The sequence below is a fragment of the Pelodiscus sinensis genome, chromosome 14 (genome assembly GCF_049634645.1).
Source record: "Pelodiscus sinensis isolate JC-2024 chromosome 14, ASM4963464v1, whole genome shotgun sequence".
In the NCBI taxonomy this organism is placed as follows: domain Eukaryota; kingdom Metazoa; phylum Chordata; order Testudines; family Trionychidae; genus Pelodiscus; species Pelodiscus sinensis.
Window position 1 is genome coordinate 3595941 of NC_134724.1, and position 12969 is coordinate 3608909.

The 12969-nt window shown below is 40.6% G+C and overlaps 1 protein-coding gene across 5 annotated transcripts in view; it reads right to left on the reverse strand.

The window, feature by feature from the left end:
• Window positions 1-12969, reverse strand: part of IQCH (IQ motif containing H) — a 133054-nt gene that overhangs the window by 103861 nt on the left and 16224 nt on the right. For all 5 annotated transcript variants that reach the window (XM_075896865.1, XM_075896862.1, XM_075896864.1 and 2 more), the window contains 2 exons: window positions 1813-1924; window positions 201-329 (listed from right to left, as the gene is read on the reverse strand). In XM_075896865.1, the coding sequence (XP_075752980.1) occupies window positions 201-329; window positions 1813-1924 (241 nt within the window). The remainder of the gene's footprint in view (window positions 1-200; window positions 330-1812; window positions 1925-12969) is intronic.

Below are 12969 nucleotides of genomic sequence, written 5' to 3' on the forward strand. Positions count from 1 at the left end.
ATCTATGAGTGCTGGGGGCCTGGATGTTTTTGAAAGTTGCAATAGTTGCCTATTTTCAATGTTAGATGCCTAAAAATCCTTTAAAACCAGGTCTTGCGTTCATTGTCTCCACAGCTCTCCTAAGAGAAAACAAGACCCTGGAGAATAGAAGGCACAGTTCAGAATTTAACTGATTAGCACGATCAACCTTTTATTCTTACCTACAGCTGGCTTCTTGTGTTGTTTGTGAAATTCATGGAGAGGAGCTGCTTTGGGTAAAACAGGAGGTGATTCAAGTGTAATCTTGGCTGCTGGTGGGATTAGCCTTCGCTCAATTAGATTCAGAATACCTAGAAAATGAAAACATCACTGAACAATGTACATTTAATTTTGTGTTTAATAAAGTTACATGAAGCATCTCAAGTTACCTAAAGAAAAACGTTCTACCCTCTTAACAGGCAATGGTAGCTAATTCTTTCACCCATCATCAAAGACAAGATGTTGTCAATTAATAATTGTAAAGAAATAAATTAGATGAAGGTTAAGATGAGCCTTTTCATTTGTTTTAATGAATTTTTCCTCAAGCCAGCTGGAACTGGAGGAGCAGTTGTTGTTGTTTTTTTGGATAAATCCAAGAAAGGCAAACTTAGCCAAACAGTGACATACAAATTCAATATACTGTACTGGGGCAGTATTATAAACAGGAATTATATGTTTGTGAAATGGCAAATCTGAGATAAATGTAGAACTATTGAGAAGAAAGACTTGCAAATTACATTGTAATTGTGGTTATAGAATTATTACAAATAATTTGATCCAGTCTCTAAATAATCCAAATGCAGCTTGTTACAGTTCCGGGCCAACTTCAGACCCTTTTGATTGTTTTGAAGAAACTGGCATTCCTGAGGCCACATATTTTGATTTGGTACAACTTCACAGACAGCCTCCTTTACAGCTTTTCCTTTCCAGAAGCAACAACAACACTGTGCAAGAAGTGGATCACTGGCTTCCAGAAGCCATGTGTTAAATATACCAACCATGTCTCCTAACTCACTTTCTGGAGCTCCAGAGAGCAGCTGTTAAGAAATGCTGTTGGTTTTGGGAGAGCCTGACATAGGATAGAACAGTTGAACTTGCCAGCTGTTCCCATATATCCATGCATGGGATGAGCAGTCTCAATTTGGCCCTTTCCCGTTACTGACGATAATGCCTTTCAGTTCTCTTCTCAACCAATCTCAATGCACATTACAAACATTAAAATAATACAGTCTCACAACATTCCTATGAAACAGATATTATAGTGCCAGCCTGTAAAATGGAGAATCTGAGGCTCAGAGACACTAGGATACGTCTACACTTGCTCCCTAGTTCGAACTAGGGATGCAAATGTAGCCAACTGAAACTGCTAATGAAGAGGGGATTTTAAATATCCCGCGCTTCATTAGCGTGATCTCGCCCACGCACTATTCCGCTCGCCAGGAGTAATGTCCAAAAAACGAGGAGTAAAGTTAGTTCGAACCAAGGGGTTTTATTTGAACTAACACGTCCTGGAGCGCACTTCCTGGTTCAAATTAGCTGGTGAGCGGAATAGGGCGTGGGCAAGATTATGCTAATGAAGTGCAGGATATTTAAATCCCCGCTTCATTAGCAATTTCGGTCGGCTACATTTGCATCCCAACTTCGAACTAGGGAGCAAGTATAGACGTACCCTAAGTGGTTTCTCAGGGCAGCTCCCACAAGGTCTTGATGCCCAGAAGACAACCTTGCCTCCTAAGAGCTCAGCATTTCATCTTGTCATCTTAAAATCAATAGGATTAGGTATCTATAACTGACCTTTCCTTTTATCTCTTTCTAATATAGGTAAGGGAGAAGCCATTTGATGAGAGGCAGGCAAAGCCAAGAGGTTACCAACTGTAGCGCCTTTCACTATCTTCCGAGTACATACCTAAGAACAGACAGAATGCTCCTTTAGCAAACAGTATTCCTGGCTTTGCAAAGAACTCTGTTTTTCTACTTTCATACAGCTAAATAATAAATACAATTTCTGCTATGAACAGTTTCATTAAGGTTTAATAATGTAACAGTACGGGCACTGATTTTACTGCTTATGAACATGCTGCACTATTGTCTACTGTCATTAGTGTATGTAATTTAAAATAAAGTTAATTAAATCCAATCAACGTCTTGCAATTTCTGCTATACAAAATCAGTGTACTAGTTAATAAAGAAAATGCAAGGACTTTGCTCAATTTTAATGACTATATTATAAACATAGTATCTCTTGACAGAGCAGGCTCTGAATACAGGAAACGTGAATACATGCCATGTACTGGAAAGGGAAGGAAGCAGGAAATAGTAGTTGGGAATATGTAAATAGATCCTACACATATTCACACACAGAATAGTAGTGGATTTACAGTACGTGTATCTATTTGAATCAGTGAACATTAACTACAATGGGATGATGGAATCTAAGGGTACCTTAAAGCTAAAACATGCATCTTCTAAATGTTGGTGTGAAGGTTCCATATTCACACACACAATGCTCATATGGCAATGAGATTATAGCTATCATCATTAGCATCCCATATATGGAGCAAAGTACAGGGGAAAGAACATTTTATAATTTGACATTATTATACACACACATACTCAGCATCACCACTTAACATTTTGCCTCTGTCTTCAAGTATCGTACACATTTTCAGTTTCACACTGGCTAAGGATACATCTTGAGTCACACTCTGGGCCACATAGTGCCATGCTGTGTGCACCAATCCCACCTGACGGAAATGAGCAATCAGAGAGAAGATCAAATGAGTCTCTGATATTGTGTGTGCCACTGTAGGCATGCATTTGCTTTGCACTGTTAAACAAAATCACAAATATCCTGATTTGTGACCACCAAACCAATGCTTGCTCATTTCTGCACATGCAGAATTGAATATGCACATTCAGAGGCCACGAATATAGCTATCACGCACATCGAGAAAGGCAATATGAGCTGGGCCTGATACTGGATCACAGATCTGACTTTTATTTTCAGACTAAAATGATCACATCTTTGGTCACAAGTCAAGAAAAATGTCAGAGGAAAAAACTCTTATGTACGCTACACGCTCCGAGATGTTATTGCAGTGTGACTGGGAGGAATCTCTCAAGTAGAAATAAAGATAGTATTGAAGACGAAGGCTGAATTATAACATATGTTGTAGAATCTACTACCTTAAACCCCATGGGTTGTGTTCACTTCTATGATTGCATATTTGAAAACTACAGTTTATGAGCTTCTTAGGGACAATGAATTTAATTATGTTTGTGAAAAATTTCCCCTTCTTTTCTGAACTTGTTTATCCAAATAAATTCTATGTTGCTGGTTTCATTTGGATAAATGAGGTTCTGCTTCCTACCTACAGAAACAAAGCTCGAGACCCTTAGCTGGTTTAACTCATCATAGCTCAACAGATGCATGCCACATTCTATCATTGTAGCTCAATTGACTCCAGTGGGGCCATGACAATTTACACCAGCTGAGGGTCTGGCCAAAAGACAGGATCAGCAGAAAATGGAATTTCCTGATTGATTCTAGGGCCAGTAAGGTACAGTTAAATCTAGGGAGTCAAAAAAGATCCAGTTTACATAATATTCTCAACCCTTTTGCAAGTACAGCTGAGAGTTTTGAAGTATACAGCAGTTTATCCAGCTCTCCGGAACACCTTTGATTAAACACCCGATAGGCTGCTCCTGAAATCAACAGTATTTGGGACCCAAGTTGAAATGCAGCAATAGGTAAAGCCAAGAAGTGAAAGCAGGATTTTGTCAACAACAACAGGCTGTTCTTAGACTTTACCCACTGGTAACAAATGGCACAGACGAAGCTTCCAGATACAAACTTGTTAAATTTACCAATGACACAACATAGAAAGGAGAAGAAAATGTGAACCTCAGAGCTGCTCTGCTCGGCAGGCAAGGGGCAAATAAAATGAGAATCTTGGTCAATCCATTAGTCTAGTGCCATGGTTTCCAACATGCTAGTGTTAGGCAACAGAAAAGTGGGCCTAGGGCAGTTATGCTAAGACAGACCGAGAAGAGTCCAGCAAAGGGTTCTGGGTAGTCCCTGAACAAAATCTGAGACATGAGTTAAGCAAGGGCATGAGATAAGCGAACAGCTGCATCTTTGTACTTGCTGAGCTGAACAGCTTGCTTAAGGAACTGATAAGAAAACTCCCTGTCTCCTCATTGTCTGGTACTTCCCTTCTGTCTTAATAAGAAAGTTGCTAATGTATCAAGGCCACCTTGTACAGTTGGCAAGGTATGCATCCATACTAGAAGTTTTCTAATTAACAAAGGGGGGTGGGTTGCTTAAGTAAATAGTCTATGACGCGACGGAAGTGTCTATATAACCCTACTTGCTATAGAAATCGGGGGCTAGTTCTCAGTGGAGACGGGCTGCTCTATTGTCGTGTGCACTCTTCAATAAAGAGCTTTGTGATTAGACCTTGCTGGTGTTGCCTGTCTCTTTGCAGTCAGACAACGAACTGAAGCCGCCTGGGTTAGAAGTCCCCGACACTAGACACTAGCCATATCTGGCTATATGGCTGGTTGAGTGGGGCTAGTTTGCTATAGCAGTAGGCTGTGTCTAGACTGGCCAGTTTTTCCGGAAAATCAGCCACTTTTCCGGAAAAAATTGCCAGCTGTCTACACTGGCCGCTTCAATTTCCGCAAAAGCACTGACAATCTCATGTAAGATTGTCAGTGTTCTTGCGGAAATACTATGCTGCTCCCGTTCAGGCAAAAGTCCTTCTGCGCAAAACTTTTGGGCAAAAGAGTCACTGTAGACAGCTCAGATTTGTTTTCCGCAAAAAAGCCCCGATCGCGAAAATGTCAATCGGGGCTTTTTTGCGGAAAAGCGCATCTAGATTGGCACGGACGCTTCCTCAAAAAGTGCTTTTGCGGAAAAGCATCCGTGCCAATCTAGACGCTCTGTTCCGAAAATGCTTTTAACGGAAAACTTTTCCGTTAAAAGCATTTCCGGAAAATCATGTCGGTCTAGACGTAGCCGTAGTGTCTACTGTTTCAGAACTGGGTCTAGTGAGGGCACAATATGCGACCACAAGAGAGACATAAGTCTCCCTCCCTCCCTTTCCAGTAGGCCAGTGACTCAATACCTACTCAAACTCCCCCTGGAGCTGATTTTAGAAGCAATAAGGCTGGATTCATCCAACCTTCCTCAAGAGTAGGGAGAAGGGTTGTACAACATGGAGCTTTTGTGAAGGACAGAAAGGGAGCCGAATCCTCAAAGAGAAGTCAGGGAACATTCACTGGGCTCAGTGTATAATAAATGGCTACTTGAAGGCAAACAACATTTGCTTCTCACCCAATTCATTTCACACACAGAACTGGAGAATGCTGAAAAATCTGTTCTTCAGAGACAGTTTTTCTACCATTTCTAATCCTCCTTAAAACTAACTACTACTGGAAAGCCTCCAGTACACTGATCAATGATAACAGCTAGACAAATGACCAGAACAGATTTCTGATGTTTTATTATAGCAGGGCAGATAGCCCGCCTATTAGTCAAGTTGTTCAACATTTCCTATTATATGACTTTTTTTTTCCAGTTGCTTATAGTTTTGCCAGACTTTGTGGGCTGACATTTTCCATGCATAAAACTTGCCTCAGGTTGAACTTTTTTGGAACATTTCAGACAAAACGATCCAGCCATTTCTTAGAACAAAGCTATGGTAAAATGCATTGTTTTACCCATGTTGAAAAATTCTGGTGACCTTTTTTTTCTATGAAAGCATCTAGCACTCCCATATTCCAGAGAAGGGCCTTGAAATTTGTCAGGGAGCTGATCTTTGTTTCAGTGGCCATTGCGAGCTGTGTGAAAGTCCACCAAGATTTGGTCAAGTTTTAAGCCTTGAAAAATAGCACAGTTTACAATGTCAAAAGAGATTTCTTAGATTTCAGCAGCTACCTTCCCCAAAGGTTCCATCCACACTCCAGTCAGAGCTACGCAGGACTTCCCCTGCATACCAGAGCTGGATTAGGCACCTGAACTGACAGCAAGAAAGCCTGTCTCTACAGTGATGTCAATGACTTTGCTGCTGGGCTCAGACAGCAAAGAGAGCAAGAGCCCAATCTGCAAGGAGAGGTAGGGGAGGAGATTAGGACATGAAGCGGGGTGGGAAGAGGGGTGAAGACAGGACTGTCAAGCAGAGAGGGAAGAGGGGCTAGGAGTTCAAGTGCAGAGGCAGATGGACTGGCTGGGCAAGGAGACTGGGAATGAGAGATAGGAGGAGGTTGGGACTTTCAGCCAGGGAGTTGTATGGGCTGTAGCCACATGGGCGTGGGAGGAGACTGGCACTGGCTGAAGAAAGACAGGGGCTGGCCGAGCAAGTAGGCTGGGGACAAAGAGCTGGGAGACTAGAGAGGAACCGGGAATGGATGCACAAGCAGTCTGGGAGTGGGGGAGACTGGGTCAAGAATTCCAGAGGGGCGAGTTTAGGACTTGCTGGACAAAGGTTTTGGGACTGAGATGAGAAGCCTATGAGTAGAGCCTGGGACTGGCTAGGTGAGGCGAATGGGACAGACTAGAAGGCAGGGAAAAGAGGCAGAAGAGTCTGTGCCCACTAGAGCAAAGTGCCCTCCAGAGCTGGAATGGAACCAAGAATACTGGGCCTCATCAATTCACTGCTGTCAGCAAAGGCCTGTGAAATCCATTGGCTAAGCGGCCCAAATCCTCGCCCCATTCCACCACCATGCTGGCCCACACAGAGTATGATCATGTACTACTGCAATCAGGACTCCATTATGTCACATGGCAGAGATCTGATTGATGGAATTACAGGTTCCAACCCTCCTGCTGAACTATGGGTACGTCTAGACTACATGCCTCTGATGACAGAGGCATGTAGATTAGGCTACCCGGCATAGGAAAATGAAGTGGCAATTTAAATAATCGCCGCTTCGTTTAAATTTACATGGCTGTCGCGCTGAGCCGATCAGCTGTTTGTCGGCTCAGTGCAGCAGCCATGTAAATTTAAATGAAGCGGCGATTATTTAAATCGCCGCTTCATTTTCCTATGCCTGGTAGCCTAATCTACATGCCTCTGTCGCCAGAGGCATGTAGTCTAGACGTACCCTATGACAGTGGAAATATACTGCCACGTGATGGAGTTTCTGGGTTTTCACTCTGCTTTTTCAAAGGCTTAGGAAATTACACACATGTGCACACACACAATTGCATTACTAAGGTAGCACAGTGAAGCACTCAAGAGTTACAAAAAGCCAGAATTAAGGTTACCTGGGCAACCTGTAAAGTGGAGATGACACACATGTCCTTTGAAAAGCACTTTTGACTCTACTGAGGAACAGCATTATAAGAGCTAAGTGTTAATAATGTTTATGATATGTATATGGCACTTAGCCCCATGAGACCCTGGCCTTGATTTGGGCACTATTGCAGCACAAAACAACAACAAAAGTAATAAACATTTAAAAAAGGGATGGGCCATTTTGAAGATCTGTTCATATTTCTAACTAGGAAATGGAGAGAGATTGAAATATGCAATATATAATTTCTCCAAACTAATTCATACAGTAGCATTGTCCATAGCCTGGAGAGTATGCATGCTTCATTACAATAAAGATTTTTTAGGGCAGTAACAAATGCACATTTTTGGTTGTGGCTATTATGAAACATTACACTCCAAGGGAACTACAGGTATTAATCTTTACTTCATTACATTCCAAGAGTGTAACAATGAGAAATGTGGCAAAGATTAACTTTTCACCAGCCAGGACTATAAATGGGGTGATATTGAGCAAAGAGAGTCACAGCTATGCTTCCCTCTCCCTCCTCCCACTTAAATCTTGACAACGTTGAGTTTTGTTTTCCTGTACGTGGCAACACAATAAACTATATACTAAAAGAATAAGATTTAATTACATAGTGGCTCTCTTTTCAGACCAGTGCAATCTTGTGCTATATGTGCAAAGCAGCATTGATTTTACTGCTGGTCAGATTTACCCTGTTTCATTCCTTGTAGATTTTTCATGATCAGCAGTAGCATGTACCATGCGTGTGTCAGTAAATGTATGGAAGAAGCTACAAAGAAAACCAACTGAAATAGAGAGTATGAGATCAAGAAAAGCCTAGTAGGACATTGAGGAGTAAGGCAAAGAAGCAGGTAGGTGGAATTAAATTTCTGTAAAATAAAAGGCAGGTGTCAACTAACAGGGCAGATGCAACTCTGCATTTTGAACAGTGGGGTAATTTTATGCCCTCAATTATATCGTGTAGCCCTACTGCAAGGAAGTTGTTAGAGCTGGACTACCCGAGTTGAATTGAGCTAGAATTCTTAAATTGGGAAAATTCCATTCCGCCCAGCACTACTCCTCTTTTGACTAACCCTCTTGCTTTTCAATCACAGCCTCCCTTCTCCGCAAATGCCTTTCAGGTTATTTAACTGAGTTATATGTTTTGTTTCAAATGTCCTCCCTGTAATTCATTCCAAGTGACTTCAATGGGCGCTGTCCAGGGGCAAGCGATATCGGAATATTGTAAGTATGCTTTAAGGCATTAGCTATTTTCCTTTAACTGAGTTTTGGCCTATTTAAAAAATTAGCAGCTTAAAAATAATAAATGTACAACTGCAAACAGACACTTTATTCAGTATGGATTGTCTGAAAAATAATCCATTTTGGAAAAAAGTGCCAGTGTGCAGTTTACTATTACTATCAATCATTATTTTATTATTCCGTGCCTTATGATTTCATGCTTCAAACAAGCTTTCAATGGAGTCGCTCCAGAGTTAAAAAGTGACCATACTAATTCACTGTCGTCTAGTCGCCCACAAGCAGAAGGATTTATTATTTGTATGGCAGTGGCATCCAAGATTTACTAGGCATGCACATAAAAGCTGGCCCCCTAAACAAGCTTGGCTTGTTTATTCAATTGGTCTTCGAAAGAGACATGCTATTGAATAATTGGCCTCTTGGCCCCTCAATATGTGTATGTTATAGGATAAAGTGGGAACATGTACAGTAATGGTCAGAATTGTGTGTTTTAATTATATTTGGAGGGTTAAATAAGGTCTCCCATAATGGAGGTTTAATAAAGGGAAAGAAGGCACAGGGAACATGTCCCCCAGCAACGTGACTTCCAGTGCTGAGAAATGCAGATCGAAGACAGCGGCTGGATGATGCTACTGGGGGAGGGGGGGAGGCGGGAAATCTTCCTGGACAAGGACACCATCTGTCCTGCATAGCCCACAGGTTGGACTACTGATGGAAGGAAGGTCTGTAAAAGCATTTGTGACACCTGCTTTACGGGCAAGTAACACTCCTTCCCATGCTTACCTGTGGGGTGCTTTCTATGGTTTCATGTGCCTTATTTTTCAGTACCTTACACACTGTACAGTTGGAAATGACTACAGAATGCATAAAACTCCATCATTCTCACTTGTCCATGTTTTACACCCTGTTTGCACAGGTCTAAACGACTGGGCAGCAGAGAATCAGGCCTACTATCTTAGGCACATCACCTCCTCTGTCACAACACAATTCCGGCTTAGAAGAGCTACAATTGCATCCTACACACTTTAAGAAAGTTGATTAGAATTTATGAGATGCTCCTCCAGGAGTAATATCTGCTAGCAAAGTATGTGACAAACATTATGATTCAGCAAATACACTTTTGTGGAGTCAGCAAACAGTGTGCTTGTTGGTGACAGGTGCTTTTAAAGTACAGTTTTCAAAGGCTAGGAGCAAGCGTGTCATTTGTAGTGCAGGCTAAGATTTGCTCTGTATAAATGTGCCTGGAGTGTGTCGCAAAAGTATTTTTTCATCTCAAGCACTTTAGAGAATAATTAACCTGAGACATGAGAAAAACAATTCTATTAGCTTCTAAAAAGAGTGGTTCTCATGTGGATACAACTGTCCCACTCTACATGGTATTTTTTCATTGCTTCATTTTAAATGGAGTACTTGTTTTAATGCAGCAAGGATTTTCCTATTAGTTCACTATTTATTTCCTTTGTTAAAAAAACCCAGCTATATTCAGTGAGAATCACAACACACATAGTAACATAACAGTTAAAGCTGCATTGAAATTTGCACCTGAAGCATAGCTAAAATGTGTCTGTTTCACTGTGCAATGATAGGGAAACAAATTCCCTACTGGTATAAATATATTGACTTTGATGGAGGGATGCAAGTAGTGAATTTTGTCTTCACACTTGAAATAAGGGACTGGACCCTCCACTTTGTTGCACCAGATTTACAGTAGTGGAATGAAAAACCAGGCCCAGCCCAAACAATCCTGCCCCATCTTATAACTTGCTAATTACTAATTAACCCACCAAATTTCCAGCAATCATTAACACCAAAGATCACCCATTCACACACATTTTCCTAAACATTACAGAAAAACACTTTACATCCACTATTTCCAGTGTGACACCAAATCTCATATACACATGTATACTTAAGCTGAGGCATGTAGATGCAAATTCTACGTTAATTATCAAAACACATGAAGATACATGGTTGGTGATCAAAATGGCCTGCTTGCTGTTTAGAAAGAGGGTGAAGACACATGGGCTGTGATTAGTGGAATTAAGTTAATTCAAGTTGTGAAAAACTGATGACAGGGCCCTGAGTGACACAGCTATCTATATCTCCAGGTTTTTTTTAAAATGGTTTACACTCTTGTACAGTATTAAAAATTAAGGCTGCCATGGTTTTTTGGGGGATATGTTTGCACTAAGCAGTGATGCTGGAGGGGCAAATAGGTCTCAGTGAAGTTACAGAGCTTCATCAGCCTACATGACCTCATTTTGCTCCTCTATTCACTAGGAAGCGGCATGTGGAACCCCAACACATACTGAGAGAGCCATTGTAGTGTGGCGAGTGCCCCAAAAAGCACAACTGTCTTTGTAAAAATGTCAGAAATTATTTTTTTTTCCAAGGGATTTGCCTGTTGAAATTCTGAGATGCCAGCCAGGGTTTGAAAAAAAAAAAATCTCAAAAATTCAACTCTGCCCTTCTTATATCAATGTACACACTCTAGGATAGACTGTGGACGAAGATAAACAGGAGCTTTTATGTAAACAGGGAGATATCAATTCGGTTTTAAGTGGAGAGCCCAACACAGCCCTAAATATGGAACTGCCAGAGCTTCTTCATAATAATATAGCAGATCTATTCTGAATCTCCTTTGGATCCTCTAAAGAGATAGCATTGAACACCCTTTAGCTGAAAAATCAGCACTGTTCCTTTAAACTATTATCAAACAAATGATAGCTGATGGCATAGTGCTAGCTTTCCCAAAATCTACCTCTGTCAAAATTCTGCCATAGCAGGTGCGAAAGAGAATAGATGCAGAACTTCAGTGAATAACACATCTGTTTTTTGAAAAAGAGAACAGAAGCAGCACAGAAGGAAGTAAGAGAGATAATTGCTGGCCTGAACTACAATACATTTTACTTGTGGGCAAAGGGCCAGCTTACACCAAGCAGAATATGCAGGCCCATCTTATTGGAATTCAGGGGTGGGCCTCCATTCTTGTCCGGAGACAGCTGTAAACCAGCAGCCCATAGCATCGCAATCAGGCACTGAGTTTTCTCAAGGAATGCTGATATGTACAGAAGCAGCTTCGGTGGCTCTGACTGCACCCTGCCTAGCAAAATGACAGTCAATCTCCGATTCCAGATGACAAGAACTGGATAAAAACTTAAAACAAATGGTGACCTTTCAAAAGATTAATTTGTTTACCAACAAAATGTTCTCTGTTTGTCATCGGAGATGGGGGTGACCTTCACATTCCCATTTCTAGGTTGAAAGGATGCTGACTGTAGTCATCTGTTAAGTTAACTCCATCTCACCAATTATTCCCTTTTTTATCTTTAGCGGCAACAATTCATGTGCTTCTTAGTATGGTTTACAAATGCAACAAGCTCATTTGGAATTACTGTCTTGTAAAATCAATTTGTTTAAATCTAATTCTGCTACCAATGCCAAATTATGTTTGACTGTAATTGTTGTCGTATGCATGAGCTTAAAATCCGAGTGGGTTTTGAGGTCTTTTGTTCCTTTCTTTCTACTACTCGTTCTTCTATCATTTGAAATTAACAGAATTGCCATGCTTAGCATTACTTTATAATTATGGAAATATATATGCTTTGAGAGAGAGAGTATAAGATTAGCATCAACACACATACATACAGAGAAAAGAGTGAATAATGAAATGGTGATGATAGCTGCCACTGGAGTAAGTTAGAGAAAAACAGCGAGTATGATGCAACTTATATAAACGAGAAATCAGAGTATGAAATTATACCTCATGAATAAATTAAAAGGTTCTAAGTTTACATTACATAATATATTTAGTTAGATGAAAACTGGGACCAAAGTGCCAGTATAATTCTATAGTAGCACAGCAGCTGTATGAAAACTGAAAGGGTCACAGCAGTTAGTCACAGTTATTTTTGCGGCAATTCAGATCAGCATTTTGTTTTGCTGGATGCCCCATGGGAACTGTCTATTTTTAATGGTTATCTCCTCATCATTTACTTGTAGCCTAGACAGTACTCAGCAAATAATGTGATACCCAAAATACCTTTTTTTGTTTAACATGGTACTCTGTTTTTGCTTGATTTTATATATGTGGAATGTTATGACAGAAGAAGAGTGCTACTGCTGATCAGATAGATAGAAGTTGAGGCAACATCATGACAAAACTATGGAGACACAGTAGCTGCTCCACAGTTAAAGCTTGCATTTAGCTTTCATCATAAAACACCAATATCAGTTCCTTATTTGGAAAGTTGTCACATTTGCTCTTCTTTCAAAGAATAATGTTTCTACGATTTGAAAAAAATCTGTTAAACTGTTTTAAAGTTGCACATCACTGCAAAAAATTATATCCTGATTTGAAATTGATTTTTCTAATCTTTTATCTCCTTTGCCCTCAAAATCAGTTTG